This window comes from Pseudophryne corroboree, chromosome 1 (assembly GCF_028390025.1).
Source record: "Pseudophryne corroboree isolate aPseCor3 chromosome 1, aPseCor3.hap2, whole genome shotgun sequence".
Lineage (NCBI taxonomy): Eukaryota > Metazoa > Chordata > Amphibia > Anura > Myobatrachidae > Pseudophryne > Pseudophryne corroboree.
The window spans coordinates 795,409,478-795,431,077 of NC_086444.1; the positions used below are offsets into that span (position 1 = coordinate 795,409,478).

The 21,600-nt window shown below is 48.2% G+C and overlaps 1 protein-coding gene across 1 annotated transcript in view; it reads left to right on the plus strand.

Moving 5' to 3' along the window:
• Nucleotides 1-21,600, plus strand: part of TRMT10A (tRNA methyltransferase 10A) — a 79,014-nt gene that overhangs the window by 12,694 nt on the left and 44,720 nt on the right. The window contains exons 3-6 of the mRNA XM_063918641.1: nucleotides 1,208-1,370; nucleotides 1,457-1,528; nucleotides 1,763-1,837; nucleotides 13,399-13,548. Of these exons, the coding sequence (XP_063774711.1) occupies nucleotides 1,208-1,370; nucleotides 1,457-1,528; nucleotides 1,763-1,837; nucleotides 13,399-13,548 (460 nt within the window). The remainder of the gene's footprint in view (nucleotides 1-1,207; nucleotides 1,371-1,456; nucleotides 1,529-1,762; nucleotides 1,838-13,398; nucleotides 13,549-21,600) is intronic.

The following is a 21,600-nucleotide window of genomic DNA, read 5'->3' on the forward strand; positions in this document are numbered from 1 at the left end:
ACTTAACGATCCACGTGGACTACGATTGGAACGGTAATCTGCGAGCCATGCGAGGGGACACGGTGCACTAATTGGGGTTCCCGGTCACTCTACAAAGAAAACGTAAAAAAACAAACAAACTCGTGTTGACCTGTCGACCTAGCACATGTCGACCTAGAAACCCTGTCAACCTTCCAACCCTGTCGACCTAGTGACTGTCGACCTATAGTGGTCGACCTAGACACTGTCGATCTAATGATCCACACCCTAAACAAGAGATATTTGCAAGGTGATAACGCACCAGCTAATCAGCTACTGTCATTTTTCAAACCTGTAATGATTGTCTGGTGCATTATCCCCTTACACTTATCACTTCTCCAGGCTTAATACATCTGCCCCAGTAACATATAGTTATACTATCTGAAATGTTTGTAGTTATTGAACTAACCTATAGGAGTATAAAAGGTTTGCCCTGACTGTCCCACTACAGGTGTGCCACACTGGCTCTAACTCATTAGCCTTTCATTAGTGTGCTACCCTGGGGTGGCTGGCCTCAGCCGGCTCGGACATAAACTTGGTGTAAGGGACCCACCAGAGACTAGGTCACCTAGACGTTGGTTGGTGGGCTGGTATTTTCCGTCCAAAAAGTTGGATTTTTGTCTGTTAGATTGCAAAGGTTATAAGAATTATTATGATTAGCAGTGCTTGGTAGTGTAGAGTGTGCATCAGCACCACATTTTTCTCGTTATGTATCTAAACTTATAAACAACTCTTGTTTTTTTTTTTTTTTTTTATTGTATGAGCTGAGATTTGAATCCAGTTAGTCTAAAATATTTATTTGGACAACAGTATCTGAGCATGTGTAAATACTTTTACATGGCACTCTATATGCACATGTAGATAAATCATATGGTGGTACTAAACAATGATGACAAAAATAATATATTATATAATAATTAAAATGTTTTATTTTTTATTTTTTATTATCTGACCATGAAAACATTAGGCTTATTAGGTCATTTTTCTCTCTTCTTTGAACTATGAATAACAATAAAATCTTGCTTTTCCATAAGTCAGGGCGATAATGAGCCACCATGATAAAGGAATTGGGTGTATGCAGATAAATGAAGGGAACTCATTTCCAAAATTCAGATTTTCTAGCTGCAAAAATTTCGAAGGTCATTTCACAAGAATAATTAGGTTCATGGCATTTACTCCTGTCTTATAGGCAAAAGCGAAAAGAGAAGAGGCAAAAAAGAAAACTGGTGCGACAGGCCCAAATAGAACAGAGTGTGGATGGCAGTAACAACAAGAAGGTGCGCCGAGAGGTCCAGCCCAGTACAGTCCGTCTCATAATAGACTGCAGCTTTGATCATTTGATGGCATTAAGGGTATGTTGTTTCCTTTGCACTGTATGTAATTTTCCTAATTTTGAATGACGGTAATAGTATGTTAGGCATTTCTGTTTATCTTTTAGGATGTGAAAAAGTTAAACAAGCAGATTAGAAGGTGCTATGCAGAAAATCGCAGAGCAAGGCATCCTGTTCAGGTTAGTTGAATATGTGACATCAGTAAGAGCACAGCTACAGTAGTCAGCTACTTGTGATGTCCCTTGTGATATCATTCGGACTCATTCCTACTGCGCTTTTGTACTGTGTATCCCCAAACTTTGCATCTGGTTTACAGATACCCTTGTTCTCTTCTCTTCTGTAGCGTGCATTACCTTGCACAAACCAGGCATATGCAATTCTACAACCTGATCACCTTGTTTTATTACTTCTAGCTTTATCTAACCAGCCATGGTGGTCAATTAAAAGGTAATATGGATGAATATGACAAGGGATGGATCAATTGGAAGGTAAGTATACAAGAAGTAGCAGTGTAATTCGTAAAGGGGATTTATTATGTACTAGCTGGAGTATCCGGCGTTGCCCGGGATTTTAAGAATGTCTGTTTACAAAAAATACATGTAAATATTAAACACACAGTATAAATAAAATTGTAGATAGCTGAATACCCTTGCTTCACTACGGGATGAGGATGGTAAATTAGAATGATAGTTGTTTGTTAATTTACGTTGGTTGGAGATCCAGTATATAGGCATATCTTGCTTCCCTGACGCACTTTGTGTAGTGGCCGGAACCCTTTTTGGTCCCCCAAGGGACCCTGCTCTTCCCACTATACAATTCTCAGTCTGTGGCTTCCTGCTGCCTCCATTCACCTCCTCACATCATGTCAGTGGCCCTGTGAAATTATCTATTTATTTACAGTTTCTTATATAGCGCAGCACATTATGTATCTCCTGATATACTCTGTGCTGCTGGGGGACCGGGCTACTTCCATTATCTAACTCTCAGTGTGTGGGTTTGTGCTACCTGCATTCCCCTCTTCACATCATGTCACTGGCCCTGTCACATGCAGCCCTGTCATCACTGACATATCATGCATGTCCTGATATAGTCTGTGCTGCTGGTCCACTCCTAGGGGTGCTAGTGATGTGTTACCCCCAGAGTGTTTGTTCCCAGAGTGTAAGTAATATGTGGAGCAAGTTTGGTGTAAATTGGTCCAGGCATTCCAGAGTTATGCTGTCTGCTGAAAAACTCTGCGCTGCTGCCTCAGCCCTAGGGGTGCTAGGGGTGTCTTACCCCCACAGTGTTTGTTCCCAGATTGTAAATCAGATGTGTCCCAAGTTTGTTGTAAATTGGTCTAGCCATTCGGGAGTTATGCTGTCTCCTGACATACTCTGTGCCGCTGTCCCACCCCTAGTGGTTCTAGGGTTGTCTAACCCCCACAGAGTTTGTTCCCAAATTGTAAATCAGATGTGTCCCAAGTTTGGTGTAAATTGCTCCAGGCCTTCCACAGTTTTGCTGTCTCCCGAAATACTCAGTGCTGCTGTCCCACCCCTAGGGGTGCTAGGGGTGTCTGACCCCCACAGTGTTTGTTTCCCGAGTGTAAAGGGCCCCATACACTAGGTCGATTTTACAGGATTTCATACAATTCCGATATCTCCGTCTGATATATTGTATGAAATTGTGTACAATCGTATGTGTTTTAAATCGTATCCAATCTGATACGCGTCCCCGTGCTGTCGGATAGGATCCCCTAGGTCGTTGGTGCTGCACTAATGATATATCAGAATTGGATGGAATCAGATGAAAAAAGTGTGTTTTTTGTGCATGTGATACATCACAGGGAAGTTTGACTGGCATTCTCAGGACACTCCCAGCCCCCGTAGCCCTCCAGATATATCTCATGGTACAATTGTATGCCGTACGATATATTGCATGCGATGTATAGTGGCTTCATCAATTGCATGCAATATATCTTATCCAAAAATAGCACAAAAGTACCAAATCGTATGGAAACACTCCCGGGAAGGTCCCGGGGGAGTTCAAGGGAAATTACATCCGACTTCAGCCTCAGACATATCGTTGTAGTGTATGGAGCCCTTAAGTCGTATGTGTACCAAGTTTGATGTAAATTGGTGAAGCCAATCCGGACTTATACTGTCTCTTGAAATACTCTGTGCTGCTGTCCCACCCCTAGGGGTGCTAAGGGTGTCTAACCCCCACAGAGCTTGTTCACAGATTTTAAGTCAGATGTGTACCAAGTTTGGTATAAATTGCTCCAGGCCTTCCACAGTTTTGCTGTTGGCCAGGGGCGGATTGGCCCACCAGGACACCATGACAGATTCCGATGGGCTGGTCCCATATCCCCTCAGCCAGGCTGGGCTGGCTCACACTGCTTCCAGTACTTGCGGTTCATTGGAACGTAATCCAGAAGTTAGGCTAGCTGGCACTTCCAGGTGCCACTAGCTGTGAAAAGTGGTGAAGCTGTTGTACCAACGGGGGACCTTGAGAAAGTTAACTAGCCCAGCAGCATCCTCTTTCTGGCCCTGGCCAAAGGTCTCTTCAACGAGCCCGGGAGCAGCAGCATAATCATGGTTAGAGCCGGGTTCACTACACCCACCGCCACCCTAGCTCCCGCACTCTCACTGAACTGGCCAGAGCGGCGACTGAGCACTGAAGGGGACCCGGCAGAGATTACATTATTACAGATTAGAGATTACATTATTTGCATTATCATGATGGTGTAAGGGTTAGGGCGTCCCCGGTCACAGTGTATGGTTTGGGGACTGGACAGGAGCAGGATGTACCTTGTTCTCAGGATGCCAGCAGATCAGGCAGCACTCACAGCCAGCCCTGGGACAATCTCTAATGCAAAGTCCTTCAGCCCTATAGCTGCCCAATGTCTGTCCATGATGATGGGCCTATTTATGTAATGCGGTGGCTATGTATGTAATGTGGTGCTATTTGTGTAGTGTGGTGCTATACCTGTAATGTGGTGCTATTTGTGTTATGTGGTGCTATTAGTCTAATGCAGTGCTATACGTGTAATGTGGTGCTATTCATGCAATAATATGGTGGCTATGTATGTAATCAGGAGTGGATTGGCCATTGGGACAGATTGCATTGCGCTGGTCCCCTGTGTCTGTGTTTCATTACTTGTGTGTGCCCCCTCCCTGTACTGTGCTGTATGTAGTGTGTGCTCCCCATTCCTGTACTGTGCTGTATGTAGTATGTGCTCCCTCCCTGTACTGTGCTGTATGTAGTGTGTGCTCCCTCCCTGTACTGTGCTGTATGTAGTGTGTGCCCCCTCCTTGTACTGTGCTGTATGTAGTGTGTGTGCTCCCTCCCTGTACTGTGCTGTATGTAGTGTGTGCTCCCTCCCTGTACTGTGTTGTATGTAGTGTGTGTGCTCCCTCCCTGTACTGTGTTGTATGTAGTGTGTGTGTGCTCCCTTCCTGTACTGTGCTGTATGTAGTGTGTGCTCCCTCCCTGTACTGTGCTGTATGTAGTGTGTGCTCCCTCCCTGTACTGTGCTGTATGTAGTGTGTGCTCCCTCCCTGTACTGTGCTGTATGTAGTGTGTGTGCTCCCTCCCTGTACTGTGCTGTATGTAGTGTGTGCGCTCCCTCCCTGGACTGTGCTGTTTGTAGTGTGTGCTCCCTCCTTGTACTGTGCTGTATGTAGTGTGTGCTCCCCCTCCCTGTACTGTGCTGTATGTAGTGTGTGTGCTCCCTCCCTGGACTGTGCTGTATGTAGTGTGTGCTTCCTCCCTGTACTGTGCTGTATGTAGTGTGTGCTCCCCCTCCCTGTGCTGTATGTAGTGTGTGCTCCCCCTCCCTGTACTGTGCTGTATGTAGTGTGTGCTCCCCCTCCCTGTACTGTGCTGTATGTAGTGTGTACTCCCCCTCCCTGTACTGTGCTGTATGTAGTATGTGCTCCCTTCCTGTACTGTGCTGTATGTAGTGTGTGCTCCCTCCCTGTACTGTGCTGTATGTAGTGTGTGCTCCCTCCCTGTACTGTGCTGTATGTAGTGTGTGCTCCCTCCCTGTACTGTGCTGTATGTAGTGTGTGCTCCCTCCCTGTACTGTGCTGTATGTAGTGTGTGCTCCCTCCCTGTACTGTGCTGTATGTAGTGTGTGCTCCCTCCCTGTACTGTGCTGTATGTAGTGTGTGCTCCCTCCCTTTACTGTACTGTATGTAGTGTGTGCTCCCTCCCTGTACTGTATGTAGTGTGTGATCCCCCTCCATGTTCTGTGCTGTATGTAGTGTGTGCTCCCTCCCTGTACTGTGCTGTATGTAGTGTGTGCTCCCCCTCCCTGTACTGTGCTGTATGTAGTGTGTGCTCCCTCCCTGTACTGTGCTGTATGTAGTGTGTGCTCCCTCCCTGTACTGTGCTGTATGTAGTGTGTGCTCCCTCCCTGTACTGTGCTGTATGTAGTGTGTGCTCCCTCCCTGTACTCTGCTGTATGTAGTGTGCGCCCCTTCCCTGTACAGTGATATACGTAGTGTGTGCTCCCTTCCTGTACTGTGCTGTATGTAGTGTGTGTGTTCCCTCCCTGGACTGTGCTGTATGTAGTGTGTGCTCCCTCCCTGGACTGTGCTGTATGTAGTGTGTGCTCCCTCCCTGGACTGTGCTGTATGTAGTGTGTGCGCTCCCTCCCTGGACTGTGCTGTATGTAGTGTGTGTGCTCCCTCTCTGTACTGTGCTGTATGTAGTGTGTGCTCCCCCTCCCTGTACTGTGCTGTATGTAGTGTGTGCTCCCTCCCTGTACTGTGCTGTATGTAGTGTGTGATCCCTCCGTGTACTGTGCTGTATGTACTGTGTGCTCCCTCCCTGTACTGTGCTGTATGTAGTGTGTGCTTCTCCTTCCTGTACTTTGAAACATATAAAGGTAAAAAAAAAAAAGGGGGTTGTAGAATCAGTAAAATCAGAAGTAGCTGTATGTAGTGTGTGCGCCATCTCTGTACTGTGCTGTATGTAGTGTGTGCTCCCTCCCTGTACTGTGCTGTATGTAGTGTGTGCTCCCTCCCTCTACTGTGCTGTATGTAGTGTGTGTGTGTTCCCCCTCCCTGTACTGTGCTGTATGTAGTGTGTGCTCCCCCTCCCTGTACTGTGCTATACGTAGTGTGTGCTTCTACTACCTGTGCTTTGAAACATATAAAGGTAAAAAAAAAAGGGGGTTGTAGAAAGAAAAATCAGTAAAATCAGAAGTAGATTAAAGGCATGACAGCAGTGTCAGACACTGAAAGTGGGCATATCAGACCTTGTATATTCAGACGTACAGATGTACATCAGGGAAGGGCATTGTAGCAGCATATGCATAAACTCACAGGTAAACATTAGCATAACGTAAAGCAAAGGAGGCCCCAACTGTGTCCATCTCAGAATCAGAACCACTGAGGAGTGACCCCGCCCTCTTGACAGGCCCCTCCCCCTCATACTCCGCCCCTCCCCCTCATACTCCGCCCCTCCCCCTCATACTCCGCCCCCATTAGGGCTGCATCCATAAATTTCCCGGGCTGGTGTTCGATCCCAATCCGCCCCTGCTGTCGGCTGACATACTCTGTGCTGCTGTCCCACCCCTAGGGATGCTAGGGGTGTCTAACCCCCACAAAGTTTGTTCCCAGATTGTAAGGCATATGTGTACCAATTTTTGAGTACATTGCTCCAGCATTTCTGGAGTTATGGTGTCTCCTGATATACTCTGTGCTGCTGTCTGCCCTCCTAGGGGTGGTAGGGATTTCAAATTGTTTTAGTTGCCTCCGTCATGTTTTAATATGCTCGTATGTAAAATTTCACGATCTTCGCTTGTAAACTGTGGATTTGTATAGAAAGACAGAAGGACAGACAAATTTTCATTTTTATATATTAGATAAGTTTTCTCTATCGTCCTAGTGGATGCTGGGGTTCCTGAAAGGACCATGGGGAATAGCGGCTCCGCAGGAGACAGGGCACAAAAGTAAAGCTTTTCCGATCAGGTGGTGTGCACTGGCTCCTCCCCCTATGACCCTCCTCCAGACTCCAGTTAGATTTTTGTGCCCGGCCGAGAAGGGTGCAATTCTAGGTGGCTCTCCTAAAGAGCTGCTTAGAGAAAGTTTAGCTTAGGTTTTTTATTTTACAGTGAGTCCTGCTGGCAACAGGATCACTGCAACGAGGGACTGAGGGGAGAAGAAGTGAACTCACCTGCGTGCAGGATGGATTGGCTTCTTGGCTACTGGACATCAGCTCCAGAGGGACGATCACAGGTACAGCCTGGATGGTCACCGGAGCCGCGCCGCCGGCCCCCTTGCAGATGCTGAAGTTAGAAGAGGTCCAGAATCGGCGGCTGAAGACTCTGACAGTCTTCTAAAGGTAGCGCACAGCACTGCAGCTGTGCGCCATTTTCCTCTCAGCACACTTCACACGCTGTCACTGAGGGTGCAGGGCGCTGGGGGGGGGGCGCCCTGGGAGGCAAATGTAAACCTATATACTGGCTAAAAATACCTCACATATAGCCCCCAGAGGCTATATGGAGATATTTAACCCCTGCCAAACTTCACTAAAGAGCGGGAGACGAGCCCGCCGGAAAAGGGGCGGGGCCTATCTCCTCAGCACACAGCGCCATTTTTTCTCTCACAGAAAGGCTGGAGAGAAGGCTCCCAGGCTCTCCCCTGCACTGCACTACAGAAACAGGGTTTAAACAGAGAGGGGGGCACTAATTGGCGATATAAATATATATATAAAGATGCTATTAGGGAGAAACACTTATATAAGGTTGTCCCTATGTAATTATAGCGTTTTTTTGGTGTGTGCTGGCAAACTCTCCCTCTGTCTCTCCAAAGGGCTAGTGGGGTCCTGTCCTCTGTCGGAGCATTCCAGGTGTGTGTGCTGTGTGTCGGTACGTGTGTGTCGACATGTATGAGGACGATGTTGGAGGAGGCGGAGAAATTGCCTGTAATGGTGATGTCACTCTCTAGGGAGTCGACACCGGAATGGATGGCTTATTTAGGGAATTACGTGAGAATGTCAACACGCTGCAAGGTCGGTTGACGACATGAGACGGCCGACAAACAATTAGTTCCGGTCCAGGCGTCTCAGAAACACCGTCAGGGGTTTAAAAAAAAAAAAAAAAAAAACGCCCAATTACCTCAGTCGGTCGACACAGACACAGACACGGACACTGAATCCAGTGTCGACGGTGAATAAACAAACGTATTCCTCATTAGGGCCACACGTTAAGGGCAATGAAGGAGGTGTTACATATTTCTGATACTACAAGTACCACAAAAAAGGGTATTATGTGGGAGTGAAAAAACTACCTGTAGTTTTTCCTGAATCAGATAAAATAAAATGAAGTGTGTGATGATGCGTGGGTTTACCCCGATAGCAAATATTGGCGTTATACCCTTTCCCGCCAGAAGTTAGGGCGCGTTGGGAAACACCCCTTAGGGTGGATAAGGCGCTCACACGCTTATCAAGTGGCGTTACCGTCTCCAGATACGGCCGCCCTCAAGGAGCCAGCTGATAGGCAGCTGGAAAAATATCCTAAAAAGTATATACACACATACGGTGGTTATACTGCGACCAGCGATCGCCATCAGTCTGGAGATGCAGTGCTGGGTTGGCTTGGTCGAATTCCCTGACTAAAAATATTTTATTGATATAGAGCATTTAATAGGATGCATTCTATATATATGTATGCGAGATGCACAGAGGGATATTTGCACTCTGGCATCAAGATAAGTGCGTTGTCCATATCTCCCAGAAGATGTCATGGACACGACAGTGGTCAGGTGATACAGATCCCATACGGCACATGGAAGTATTGCCGTATAAAGGGAAGGAGTTATTTGGGGTCGGTCCATCGGACCTGGGGGCCACGGCTACAGCTGGGAAATCCAACCTTTTTACCCCAAGTTACATCTCAGCAGAAAAAGACACTGTCTTTTCAGCCTCAATCCTTCCGTTTCCCATGTGGGCAAGCGGGCAAAAGGCCAGTCATATCTGCCCAGACATAGAGGAAAGGGAAGTAGACTGCAGCAGACAGCCCCTTCCCAGGAAAAGAAGCCCTCCACCGCGTCTGCCAAGTCCTCAGCGTGACGCTGGGGCCGTGCAAGCGGACTCAGGTGAGGTGGGGGGGTAGTCTCAAGAGTCTCAGCGCGCAGTGGGATCACTCGCAAGTTGACCCCTAGATCGTACAAGTATTATCCCAGGGGTACAGATTGGAGAGTCGAGACATTTTTTCCTCGCAGGTTCCTGAAGCCTGCTTTACCAACGGCTCCCTCCGACAGGGAGGCAGTTTTGGAAAAAAAAAAAAAAAAAAAATTCACAAGCTGTATTTCCAGCAGGTGATAATCAAAGTACCCCTCCTACAACAAGGAAAAGGGTATTAGTCTTCCACACTATATTGTGGTACTGAAGCCAGACGGCTTGGTGAGACATAGTCTAAATCTGAAATCTTTGAACACTTACATAAAAAGGTTCAAATCAAGATGGAGTCACTCAGAGCAGTGATAGAGAACCGGAAAAAAGGGGACTATATGGTGTCCCTGGACATCACGGATTACCTCCATGTCCAAATTTGCCCTTCTCAACAAGGGTACCTCTGGTTCGTGATACAGAACTGTCAATATCAGTTTCAGACGCTGCCGTTGAATTATCCACGGCACCCCGGGCCTTTACCAAGGTAATGGCCGAAAAGATGATTCTTAAAAGAAGAAAGACATCTTAATTATCCCTTACTTGGACGATATCCTGAAAGGGGCAAGTTTCCAGAGAACAGTTGGAGGTCGGAAAAGAACTATCTAAAGTAGTTCTACGACAGCACGAGTGGATTCTAAATATTCCAAAAATCGCAGCTGTTTTCCGATGATACGTCTGCTGTTCCTAGGAATGATTCTGGGCATAGTCCAGAAAGAGGTATTTCTCCTGGAGGGGAAAGCCAGGGAGTTATCCGACCTAGTCAGAAACCTCCTAAAACCAGGCCAAGTATCAGTGCATCAATGCACAGGAGTCCTGGGAAAAATGGTGGCTTCTTACGAAGCGATTCCATTCGGCAGATCTCACGCAAAAACTTTTCAGGGGGATTTGCGGGACGAATGGTCCGGATCGCATCTTCAGATGCATCAGCGGATAACCCTGTCTCCAAGGACAAGGGGGTCTCTTCTGTGGGGGCTGCAGAGTGCTCATCTTCTAGAGGGCAGCACATTCAGCATTCAGGACTGTGTTCTGGTGACCACGGATGCCAGCCTGAGAGGCTGGGGAACAGTCACACAGGGAAGAAATTTCCAAGGAAGTGTGGTCAAGTCTGGAGATTTCTCTCCACATGAATATACTGGAGCTAAGGGCAATTTACGATGCTCTGAGCCTAGGAAGACCTCTGCTTCAAAGTCAACCGGTGCTGATCCAGTAGGACATCATCATGGCAGTCGCCCACGTAAACAGACGGGGCGGCACAAGAAGCAGGAGGGCAATGACAGCAAGGATTCTTCGCTGGGCGAAAAATCATGTGATAACACTGTCAGCAGTGTTCATTCCGGGAGTGGACAAATAGGAAGATTTCCTCAGCATGAATGAATTCCACCCGGAAAAGTGGGAACTTCATCTGGAAGTTTCCACATGTTTGTAAACCATTGGGAAAGACCAAAGGTGGTTATGATGGCGTCCCACATGAAGCGCCAGGTCTAGAGACCCTCAGGCAATAGCTGGGACGCTCTGGTAACACCGTGGGTGTACCAGTCGGTGTATGTGTTCCCTCCTCTGCCTTTCATACCCAGTGTAGGGAGAATGATAGGAAGGAGAGGAGTAAGAACTATACTCGTGGCTCCGGTTTGGCCAAGAAGAACTTGGTACCCGGAACTTCAAGAGATACTAGAAAGGATCTTGATTCAGCAAGAATCATGTCTGTTCCATGACTTACCGCAGCCGCGTTGACGGGTGAACGCCGGATCCTAAGGGAAAAAGGCATTCCGGAAGAGGTCATCCCTACCCTGGTCAGAGCCAGGAAGGAGGTGACCGCACAACATTATCACTGCTTAGGTGAAAATGTGTTCCATGGTGTGAGGCCAGGAAGGCTCCACGGAAGAATTTCAACTAGGTTAATTCCTACATTTCCTGCAAACAGGAGTGTATATGGGTCTCAAATTGGGGTCCATTAAGGTTCAAATTTCGACCGGTCGATTTTCTTCCAGAAAGAAATTGGCTTCAGTTCCTGAAGTCCAGAAGTTGTTAAGGGAGTACTGCATATACAACCCCCTTTTGATGTCTCCAGTGGCACTGGGCGATCTCAACGTAGTTTGGGATTCCTAAAATCACATTGGTTTAAACAACTCAAATCTGTGGATTTGATATATCTCACATGGAAAGCGACCATGCTGTTGGTCCTGGCCTCGGCCAGGCGAGTGTCAGAATTGGCGGCTTTATCTCACAAAGCCATATCTGATTGTCCATTCGGACAGAGCAAAGCTGTGGACTCGTCCCCAGTCTCTCCCTAAGGTGGTGTCAGCGTTTCACCTGAACCAGCTTATTGTGGTACCTGCGGCTACTAGGGACTTGGAGGATTCCAAGTTGCTGGATGTTGTCAGGGCCCTGAAAATATAGTTTCCAGGTCGGCTGGAGTCAGGAAATCTGACTTGCTGTTTATCCTGTATGCACCCAACAAGCTGGGTGCTCCTGCTTCTAAGCAGACTATTGCTCGTTGGATTTGTAGTACAATTCAGCTTGCACATTCTGTGGCAGGCTTGCCACAGCAAAAAATATGTAAATGCCCATTCCACAAGGAAGGTGGGCTCATCTTGGGCGGCTGCCCGAGGGGTCTCGGCATAACAACTCTGCCGAGCAGCTACGTGGTCGGGGGAGAACACGTTTGTAAAATTCTACAAATTTGATACCCTGGCAAAAAGAGGACCTGGAGTTCTCTCATTCGGTGCTGCAGAGTCATCCGCACTCTCCCGCCCGTTTGGGAGCTTTGGTATAATCCCCATGGTCCTTTCAGGAACCCCAGCATCCACTAGGACGATAGAGAAAATAAGAATTTACTTACCGATAATTCTATTTCTCGGAGTCCGTAGTGGATGCTGGGCGCCCATCCCAAGTGCGGATTCTTCTGCAATACTTGTACATAGTTATTGTTACAAAAATCGGGTTATTGTTGTAGGAAGCCGTCTTTCAGAGGCTCCTTTTGTTATCATACTGTTAACTGGGTTTAGATCACAAGTTGTACGGTGTGATTGGTGTGGCTGGTATGAGTCTTACCCGGGATTCAAAATTCCTCCCTTATTGTGTACGCTCGTCCGGGCACAGTACCTAACTGGAGTCTGGAGGAGGGTCATAGGGGGAGGAGCCAGTGCACACCACCTGATCGGAAAAGCTTTACTTTTGTGCCCTGTCTCCTGCGGAGCCGCTATTCCCCATGGTCCTTTCAGGAACCCCAGCATCCACTACGGACTCCGAGAAATAGAATTATCGGTAAGTAAATTCTTATTTTGAAGAACATTGTGTGTGGGTTTTTTTTTTGTGTGTGCTTTTAACGTTCTTGTAATGAAAACTTGTACAATTCTGAGCTATTCTAGCAAATAGTACATGTGGGTATGGGACTCAGGGTCGACACCCATTGGTCGACAGTGGCTAGATCGACACTAGAAATAGGTTGACACCATTAGGTTGACATGAAAAAAGGTCAACATGAGTTTTTTTTATGGGGGGTTTTGTGTCGTTTTCTCCGTCAAGTAGCCGGGAACCCCAAATAGTGCACTGTGTCCCCTTTCATGGCTCGCTTCGCTCGCCATGCTGCGTGCAAGGTGCCTCGCTACGCTCAGCAAAGGTTACCGTTCCCAATCGTAATCCACGTGGATCATAAAGTATGAAAAAGTCCCCCCAATTTTTTTTTAAAACTCATGTCGACCTATCCACTGTCGACCTAGTGGGTGTCTACCTAATTGGTGTCGACCCAGAGTCCGGATACCGTACATGTACCCATATTGTACCATTACTAGTGGTCTGTTGTGGGAAATGGGTAATTGGTAGAGGATGATGGTATATTGATTCTCAAAGAGTTCTACAACAGTCCTTGAATTCAAGATTCGTTTTTCAGGATATCCATATCAAATCCGAGCATTATAAAGATCTTGTGAAAAGTGAAGATCTCGTGTACCTGACATCTGACTCCCCTGAAGAACTCCATGAGCTAGATGATACCAAAGCTTACATTATTGGTGGCTTGGTAGATCACAACCATCACAAGGTAAACCCAGATCTTTTTCTGTTCAGAATGCCTGGCGATAATGATTATCCTAGTTAAGATCTCTTCTATTTGCTGGATCCCGGCAGTCAGGATACCAACGCCGGAATCCCAACAAAATAGGACTATTCCCATTTGTGAGTGTCAACGACACCCATAGAGTAGGAATAGATCCTGTGGCGAGTGCATTGAGGCACCGAGCCTGCAAGAGCACTCTTTGCGATCGCCATGCTGCCGGCATTCTGGCGGGCGGGATGCCGCTGTCGGGATATGGGCATCCGGCATCCTGCCTGCCGGTAAATCGTATGTATTATTCCTAGCTTGTGGTTAACATGTTTTCTCTGACGTCCTAGTGGATGCTGGGAACTCCGTAAGGACCATGGGGAATAGCGGGCTCCGAAGGAGGCTGGGCACTCTAGAAAGATTTATGACTACCTGGTGTGCACTGGCTCCTCCCACTATGACCCTCCTCCAAGCCTCAGTTAGATTTTGTGCCCGGCCGAGGTTGGATGCACACTAGGGGCTCTCCTGAGCCTTTAGAAAGAAAGTATAGAAATTAGGTTTTTTATTTTCAGTGAGACCTGCTGGCAACAGGCTCACTGCAGCGAGGGACTAAGGGGAGAAGAAGCGAACCTGCCTGCTTGCAGCCAGCTTGGGCTTCTTAGGCTACTGGACACCATTAGCTCCAGAGGGATCGACCGCAGGCCCAGCCTTGGTGTTCGGTCCCGGAGCCGCGCCGCCGTCCCCCTTACAGAGCCAGAAGCAAGAAGAGGTCCGGAAAATCGGCGGCAGAAGACATCAGTCTTCACCAAGGTAGCGCACAGCACTGCAGCTGTGCACCATTGCTCCTCACACACACTTCACACTCCGGTCACTGAGGGTGCAGGGCGCTGGGGGGGGGGGGGGCGCCCTGAGAAGCAATAATAACACCTTGGCTGGCAAAAATACCACAATATATAGCCCCAGAGGCTATATATGTGGAAAATACCCCTGCCAGAATATAGGAAAAGGCGGGAGAATAGTCCGCGGAAAAGGGGCGGAGCTATCTCCTTCAGCACACTGGCGCCATTTTTCCCTCACAGCTCCGCTGGAAGGAAGCTCCCTGGCTCTCCCCTGCAGTCTACACTACAGAAAAGGGTAAAAAAGAGGGGGGGGCACTAAATTTAGGCGCAGTATACATTTATATAGAAAAAGCAGCTATAGGGGACATAACTCGGTTAGTCCCTGCATTATATAGCGCTCTGGTGTGTGCTGGCATACTCTCACTCTGTCCCCCCAAAGGGCTTTTGTGGGTCCTGTCCTCTGTTAGAGCATTCCCTGTGTGTGTGTGCGGTGTGTCGGTACGGCTGTGTCGACATGTTTGATGAGGATAATGATGTGGAGACGGAGCAGATGCCTTTAGAAGGGATGTCACCCCCTGCGGGGCAGACACCTGAGTGGATGAGCTTATGGAAAGAAATGAGTGCACGTATAGACTCCTTACATAAGAAATTTGACGACATGCCAAATGTGGGACAGCCGACTTCTCAGCTCGTGCCTGTCCAGGCGTCTCAAAGGTCATCAGGGGCTCTGAAACGCCCGCTACCTCAGATCGCAGACGCAGATGTCGACACTGATACTGACACCAGTGTCGACGACGATGAGTCTAACCTGATGCCCACTAAGGCCATTCACTGCATGATTGAGGCAATGAAAGAGGTGTTACACATTTCTGATATAAATACAGGTACCACTAAAAAGGGTATTATGTTTGGGGAGAAAAAACTACCCGTAGTTTTTCCCCCATCAGATGAATTAAATGAAGTGTGTGAAGAAGCGTGGGCTTTCCCTGATAAAAAATTGGTAATTCCTAAGAAGGTACTAATGGCGTTCCCTTTCCCGCCAGAGGATAGGTCACGTTGGGAAACACCTCCTAGGGTGGATAAAGCGCTCACACGTTTGTCTAAAAAGGTGGCACTACCGTCTCCGGATACGGCCGCCCTCAAGGAACCTGCTGAAAGAAAGCAGGAGGCGATCCTGAAGTCTGTATACACACACTCAGGCATTATACTTAGGCCAGCTATTGCGTCAGCATGGATGTGCAGTGCTGCCGCTGCGTGGTCAGATAAACTGTCAGAAAATATTGACACACTAGACAGAGACACGATCCTGCTAACCATAGACCATATCAAAGACTCAGTCTTATATATGAGAGATGCACAGAGGGAAATCTGCCGGCTGGCATCTAAAGTAAGTGCATTGTCCATTTCTGCTAGGAGAGGCTTATGGACTCGCCAGTGGACAGGAGATGCAGATTCTAAAAGGCACATGGAAGTTTTGCCTTATAAGGGTGAGGAATTATTTGGGGATGGTCTCTCGGACCTAGTTTCCACAGCAACGTCTGGGAAGTCAGCATTTTTACCCCATGTCCCCTCACAGTCTAAGAAGGCGCCGTTTTATCAGGTTCAGTCCTTTCGGACCCAGAAAAACAAGCGTGGAAAAGGCGGTTCTTTTCTGTCCAGAGGCAGAGGTAGGGGAAAAAGGCTGCAACAAACAGCAGGTTCCCAGGAGCAAAAGTCCTCCCCCGCTTCTTCTTCCAAGTCCGCCGCATGACGGTGGGGCTCCACAGGCGGAGCCAGGTACGGTGGGGGGCCGCCTCAAGAATTTCAGCGATCAGTGGGCTCGCTCACAGGTGGATCCCTGGATCCTTCAAATAGTATCTCAGGGGTACAAACTGGAATTCGAGGCGTCTCCACCCCACCGGTTCCTAAAATCTGCCTTGCCGATTGCTCCCTCAGACAGGGAGGCGGTGCTAGCGGCAATTCACAAGCTCTATTCCCAGCAGGTGATAATCAAGGTACCCCTACTTCAACAAGGCCGGGGTTACTATTCCACACTATTTGTGGTGCCGAAACCGGACGGTTCGGTGAGACCCATTTTAAATTTGAAATCCTTGAACACATACATAAAAAAATTCAAGTTCAAGATGGAATCGCTCAGGGCGGTTATTGCAAGCCTGGACGAGGGGGATTACATGGTATCCCTGTACATCAAGGATGCTTACTTGCATGTCCCCATTTACCATCCTCACCAGGAGTACCTCAGATTTGTGGTACAGGATTGCCATTACCAATTCCAGACGCTGCCGTTTGGACTGTCCACGGCACCGAGGGTATTTACCAAGGTTATGGCGGAAATGATGATACTCCTTCGAAAAAAGGGAGTTTTAATTATCCCGTACTTGGACGATCTCCTAATAAAGGCGAGGTCCAAGGAACAGTTGTTGGTGGGAGTAGCACTATCTCAGGAAGTGCTGCACCAGCACGGCTGGATTCTGAATATCCCAAAGTCACAGCTGGTTCCGACGACACGTCTATTGCAAGCCTGGAAAATTTCAGGATATCACTGGACATCAAGGATACTTACCTGCATGTCCCTATTTACCCTCTTCACCAGGTGTACCTCAAAATTGTGGTACAGGATTGTCATTACCAATTCCAGACGTTGCCGTTGGTCTGTCCCCGGCACCGAGGGTATTTACCAAGGTAATGGCCGAAGTACTTATCCCGTACTTGGACGATCTCCTTATAAAGGCGAGGTCCAGGGAGCAGTTGTTCGTCGGAGTAGCACTATCTCGGGAAGTGCTACAACAGCACGGCTGGATTCTGAATATCCCAAAGTCACAGCTGGTTCCGACGACACGTCTACTGTTCCTGGGTATGATTCTGGATACAGTCCAGAAAAAAGTGTTTCTCCCGGAGGAGAAAGCCAGGGAGTTGTCATCTCTAGTCAGAGACCTCCTGAAACCAAAACAGGTATCGGTGCATCACTGCACGCGGGTCCTGGGAAAGATGGTAGCTTCTTACGAAGCAATTCCCTTCGGCAGGTTCCATGCCAGAATCTTTCAGTGGGACCTGTTGGACAAATGGTCCGGATCGCATCTTCAGATGCATCGCTTAATAACCCTGTCTCCAAGAACCAGGGTGTCTCTACTGTGGTGGCTGCAGAGTGCCCATCTTCTAGAGGGCCGCAGGTTCGGCATACAGGACTGGGTCCTGGTGACCACGGATGCCAGCCTTCGAGGCTGGGGGGCAGTCACACGGGGAAGAAACTTCCAAGGACTATGGTCGAGTCAGGAGACTTCCCTTCACATAAATATTCTGGAACTAAGGGCCATTTACAATGCCCTAAGTCAAGCAAAATCCCTGCTCCTACACCAGCCGGTGCTGATCCAGTCAGACAACATCACGGCAGTCGCCCATGTAAATCGACAGGGCGGCACAAGAAGCAGGATGGCAATGGCAGAAGCCACAAGAATTCTCCGATGGGCGGAGAATCATGTACTAGCACTGTCAGCAGCAGTGTTCATTCCGGGAGTGGACAACTGGGAAGCAGACTTCCTCAGCAGACACGACCTCCACCCGGGAGAGTGGGGACTTCATCCAGAAGTCTTCCAGATGCTGGTAAACCGTTGGGAAAAACCACAGGTGGACATGATGGCGTCCCGCCTCAGCAAAAAGTTAAAAAGATATTGCGCCAGGTCAAGGGACCCTCAGGCGATAGCTGTGGACGCTCTAGTGACACCGTGGGTGTACCAGTCGGTTTATGTGTTCCCTCCTCTGCCTCTCATACCAAAGGTATTGAGAATAATAAGAAAGCGAGGAGTAAACACAATTCTCGTGGTTCCGGATTGGCCAAGACGAGCGTGGTACCCGGAACTTCAAGAGATGATCTCAGAGGACCCGTGGCCTCTGCCGCTCAGACAAGACCTGCTACAGCAGGGGCCCTGTCTGTTCCAAGACTTACCGCGGCTGCATTTGACGGCATGGCGGTTGAACGCCGGATCCTGAAGGAAAAGGGTATTCCGGAAGAAGTCATTCCTACGCTTATTAAAGCCAGGAAAGATGTTACGGCAAATCATTATCACCGCATATGGCGGAAATATGTTGCATGGTGCGAGGCCGAAAAGGCCCCAACAGAGGAATTTCAACTAGGTCGATTTCTGCATTTCCTGCAAGCAGGAGTGAATATGGGCCTAAAACTAGGCTCCATTAAAGTACAGATTTCGGCTCTGTCGATTTTCTTTCAAAAAGAACTAGCTTCAGTACCTGAAGTTCAGACATTTGTGAAAGGAGTGCTGCATATTCAGCCCCCGTTTGTGCCTCCTGTGGCACCTTGGGATCTCAACGTGGTGTTGAGTTTCTTAAAATCACATTGGTTTGAGCCACTAAAAACCGTGGATCTGAAATATCTCACGTGGAAAGTGGTCATGTTATTGGCCTTGGCTTCAGCCAGGCGAGTGTCAGAATTGGCGGATTTATCATGTAAAAGCCCTTATCTGATTTTCCATATGGGTAGGGCAGAATTGAGGACTCGTCCCCAGTTTCTCCCTAAGGTGGTGTCAGCGTTTCACCTGAACCAGCCTATTGTGGTGCCTGCGGCTACTAGGGATTTGGAGGACTCCAAGTTGCTAGACGTTGTCAGGGCCCTGAAAATATGTTTCCAGGACGGCTGGAGTCAGAAAATCTGACTCGCTGTTTATCCTGTATGCACCCAACAAGCTGGGTGCTCCTGCTTCTAAGCAGACTATTGCTCGCTGGATTTGTAGTACAATTCAGCTTGCACATTCTGTGGCAGGCCTGCCACAGCCAAAATCTGTAAATGCCCATTTCACAAGGAAGGTGGGCTCATCTTGGGCGGCTGCCCGAGGGGTCTCGGCTTTACAACTTTGCCGAGCAGCTACTTGGTCAGGGGCAAACACGTTTGCAAAATTCTACACATTTGATACCCTGGCTGAGGAGGACCTGGAGTTCTCTCATTCGGTGCTGCAGAGTCATCCGCGCACTCCCGCCCGTTTGGGAGCCTTGGTATAATCCCCATGGTCCTTACGGAGTTCCCAGCATCCACTAGGACGTCAGAGAAAATAAGAATTTACTCACCGGTAATTCTATTTCTCGTAGTCCGTAGTGGATGCTGGGCGCCCATCCCAAGTGCGGATTGTCTGCAATACTTGTAAATAGTTATTGCTAACTAAAGGGTTATTGTTGAGCCATCTGTTGAGAGGCTCAGTTGTTTTCATACTGTCAAACTGGATATAGTATCACGAGTTGTACGGTGTGATTGGTATGAGTCTTACCCGGGATTCAAAATCCTTCCTTATTATGTCAGCTCGTCCGGGCACAGTGTCCTAACTGAGGCTTGGAGGAGGGTCATAGTGGGAGGAGCCAGTGCACACCAGGTAGTCATAAATCTTTCTAGAGTGCCCAGCCTCCTTCGGAGCCCGCTATTCCCCATGGTCCTTACAGAGTTCCCAGCATCCACTACGGACTACGAGAAATAGAATTACCGGTGAGTAAATTCTTATTTTAATGGACTGTTATTTTTATTTAGCATTTTCCTAATCAAATTATTGTATTGTGATGGAAAGCGGGGATGGGGGAAGCATGATCTGAACCCTAGAGACCACTTTTTCTTTTTCTTTTTCTTTTTTTTTGTGGCGCAAAAAGCCTGACAAGACTGCCTGTGGGACTATTAGCCACCACTGTAATCTTTCCACTACCTCACCTTATGACAAAGAGACCTACCAGGCCTGATTCCAGACTAAAATAATGGATCAGATTTCTTGCTGGAGGGCTCAACAGATACAGCAAATCCATTCATCCTAGTACCCACATGGTGCACTACACTGAGTAGTACTCTTGGAAAGTATTAGCATGAGTTGGTGGTGTATCCATCCTTAGACAAAGAAGTAGGTGTCACCAGGAATCATGGATGGCGACTGCTTTGTGTAAATCAGACTGTCTTCAGTCTAGTGTCTGATTAGGGTGATGCTTTTGGTTCTGACCATTCAGGACTCTAATGAACACAACAGTCCTCCACTTTACCTTTTTATTCTTGGAAAACAAAAGTGTTTGTCGCTCACCTTTCATCAGACAAGCTTTTAATTGATGAATGTGTGAATGTCCGTTTCCTGCCTCTGTCCAGCCGTGGGGTCTCTAAAGCTACTTTAGTAGGTGAAATAACTCCTGGAAGGGTTGCGTTTGGATATGTATCTGTCTTTGTATATATTTGTATTTCTCTAACGTCCTAGTGGATGCTGGGGACTCCGTCAGGACCATGGGGAATAGCGGGCTCCGCAGGAGACAGGGCACATCTAAAAAAGCTTTTAGGTCACATGGTGCGTACTGGCTCCTCCCCCTATGACCCTCCTCCAAGCCTCAGTTAGGTTTTTGTGCCCGTCCGAGAGGGTGCAATCTAGGTGGCTCTCTTAAAGAGCTAGTTAGAAAAGTTTTTTTTTAGGTTTCTAATCAGTGTCTCCTGCTGGCGACAGGAGCACTGCAACGAGGGACTTAGGGGAGAGACTTGCAACTCACCTGCCTGCAGGAGGATTGAAGTCTTAGGCTACTGGACACTGAGCTCCAGAGGGAGTCGGAACACAGGTCAGCCTGGGGTTCGTCCCGGAGCCGCGCCGCCGATCCCCCTTACAGACGCTGAAGAACGGCAGAACGGAGGTCCGGAAACAGGCGGCAGAAGACTTCAGTCTTCATAGAGGTAGCGCACAGCACTGCAGCTGTGCGCCATTGTTGCTACACGGCTCACGGATCTCGGTCACGGAGGGTGCAGGGCGCTGCTGGGGGCGCCCTGGGCAGCAATATAGAGTACCTTAGAGGCAAATAAATACATCACATATAGCCATTAAGGCTATATGTATGTATTTAACCCAGGCCAGTTTATTAGAAAAACCGGGAGAAAAGCCCGCCGGAAAAGGGGCGGAGCTTATTCTCCTCAGCACTCGACGCCATTTTCCTGCACGGCTCCGCTGGTGAGGAAGGCTCCCACGACTCTCCCCTGCACTGCACTACAGAAACAGGGTAACAAAGAGAGGGGGGGCATAAATTGGCGATATAAATATATATTGAGAGCGCATATATAAAAACAACACCTTCTAGGGTTGTTATATACTGTATAGCGCTTTTGGTGTGTGCTGGCAAACTCTCCCTCTGTCTCCCCAAAGGGCTAGGAGGGTCCTGTCTTCAATAGAGCATTCACTGTGTGGCTGCTGTGTGTGTCGGTACG